Genomic DNA, 1,897 nt, shown 5'->3' with positions numbered 1-1,897 from the left:
AAAGATAGGGACGACGGGCAATGCTAGCATCATGAGTCAGGTTCAAGCATTTAATGGGCTTACGCTGGAGACACGTGGACCATGAGCGTGGCAGTGCAGCCAGTGTACATCTCCGACGTTAGATGTCAACCCTAATCGTATGGCTGGACCGGGTTTTAAACTATATTTGAAACGACTGATTAAAAGGGCGGCCAATGGCAAGATCGGAAAATGACGTGGCACCGACCCTGTGTGTCTATGAGTTTGTACCACTATTTGTAAAACCCACTTGCATTCCCTTCCATCTTAGACATTCAGGTTTAGTTAGTTTCTGGAATCAGATATACTTCTTGCTATCACCAGTGCAGAGGTGAAATAACACAGGAGATTGTGGAAATGATAGGGAAAATTTTTACAGGGGTGGTGCTGTCGTTCTTGTTGCTCTGTGCTGGCATGGGGGCCATGGTTTTGGTTTATTTGTGGCTTATCTGGTACGCTTCTTTACGCGAGAGGAGCAACCGGGAGGAACGATCATCAGACGGCAATGGTAAACCTCAGAAGCACCAGGGCCTCTCGGCGGGTGACCTCCAGCGGCTGCCCACCATTGAATGCGGTAGCGAAGAGCATGGAGAAGAGCGTTCCTCGGGGAGCGGAGGAGGGGCTATGGCCGAGTGCGCGGTATGCCTCGAGGTTTTCGAGAGCGGGGACCGGTGCCGCGTGATTCCGGCATGCAGCCACGTTTTCCATGTGGATTGCGCAGATGCGTGGCTCTCAAAGCGCTCTGTCTGTCCCATTTGCAGGAGAAGCGCCGCTTGCAACAGGGAGGAAAGGAACGGTGTGAATGATAGCACCGGGGCGCCTGAGAGTATCGTGGTCGACATGCCGATTGCCATAACAACCACAGACTACAGAGGTTGATGGAGCTTGCTCATTTAGGTATTTGTATATTTTGTTTAATGTTAAATGGTGGTATTCTTAAATAGAGGATGTTGTGGCAAGTGGATCGCCGTCTTCATAGAAGTCGTTTTCATGATGATCTGTTAACAGTGGTCATGGTCACAATGTGTTGTGATACTGATAATGTGTCAACAGAGTTGCTTTATCACAATTTTTATGACGTGTGAATGAGAGGTCTTCTTCACACTTGTGATGAGGTGTGAATATGATCGCCGTGGCTGTTGACGTGCGAATGGTTGTATCCGGCACAGTTCTGAAGGTGTGTTACATAGAAAAATGACGAAAGGGGTGAGTGGAGGTCGTCCTTGCTAGATGATATGTGTGACAAATATTTTCTTTGCAATTGTGATGATGTGATGTGTTAATAAAGAAATGTTCGTTGAAACGATGGTGTGTTATAGAGCAGTATCTTGAGAGCTCTATGTATCCACACACACTGAAATATTTGTGAGATATCGTGTTTGACTAATTAAAGTCTTCCCTTTCTTAAATATTAATTTACTTGAAAAAAATAAACATGGAATGTATAATTTTTTCAAAAAATACTTTATATTTATAATAATTTATTTTTAAGGTCGTAGTTAATCCAAAGTTTAGTGTTTTTGGGAAGTTTGTTTTGTGAAGTACGTGAGTCTAGTTTTAAATTCCTTTGATTTATCTCGTGAGTTTATTAGGTTGTATGAGTTTATCTAAAAATTATATTGGTAGGTATCAAAATACAAAGTGTGTATCACTAGAGTACTAATTTTATTTTTCTCTAGAGACATACATAAAAAATAGAGTAGATGTTCACTCCAAAGTGTTATGAATCATAAGTAAGAGGTTACAATGTTAAAGTTCTTGAGCTAGTTAATTGCATATGTAGATATTATTGGACCTCACTTGATGTTCTTGTTAGATTAGCTTGTCAAAAACTACCCTACATACCATCATCTAAATCAAAGGAAGTACCCAATGGTGG

At 42.1% G+C, this 1,897-nt stretch overlaps 1 protein-coding gene across 1 annotated transcript; it reads left to right on the top strand.

The window, feature by feature from the left end:
* The first annotated feature begins 307 nt into the window (after positions 1-307).
* LOC149140073 (E3 ubiquitin-protein ligase ATL23-like) lies at positions 308-1,272 on the top strand. The gene has a single exon (XM_089452920.1). The coding sequence runs from the start codon at positions 376-378 to the stop codon at positions 895-897; it is 522 nt and encodes a 173-aa protein (XP_089309046.1). The 5' UTR covers positions 308-375; the 3' UTR covers positions 898-1,272.
* The last annotated feature ends 625 nt before the right edge of the window (positions 1,273-1,897 follow it).

This window comes from Pinus tabuliformis, chromosome X (assembly GCF_031772625.1).
Source record: "Pinus tabuliformis cultivar Carrire ecotype Pingquan chromosome X, CPIR1, whole genome shotgun sequence".
Taxonomy (NCBI): Eukaryota; Viridiplantae; Streptophyta; class Pinopsida; order Pinales; family Pinaceae; genus Pinus; species Pinus tabuliformis.
The sequence above is the reverse complement of the archived record's forward strand: the minus strand, read 5'-3'. Positions and strand labels throughout refer to the sequence as shown.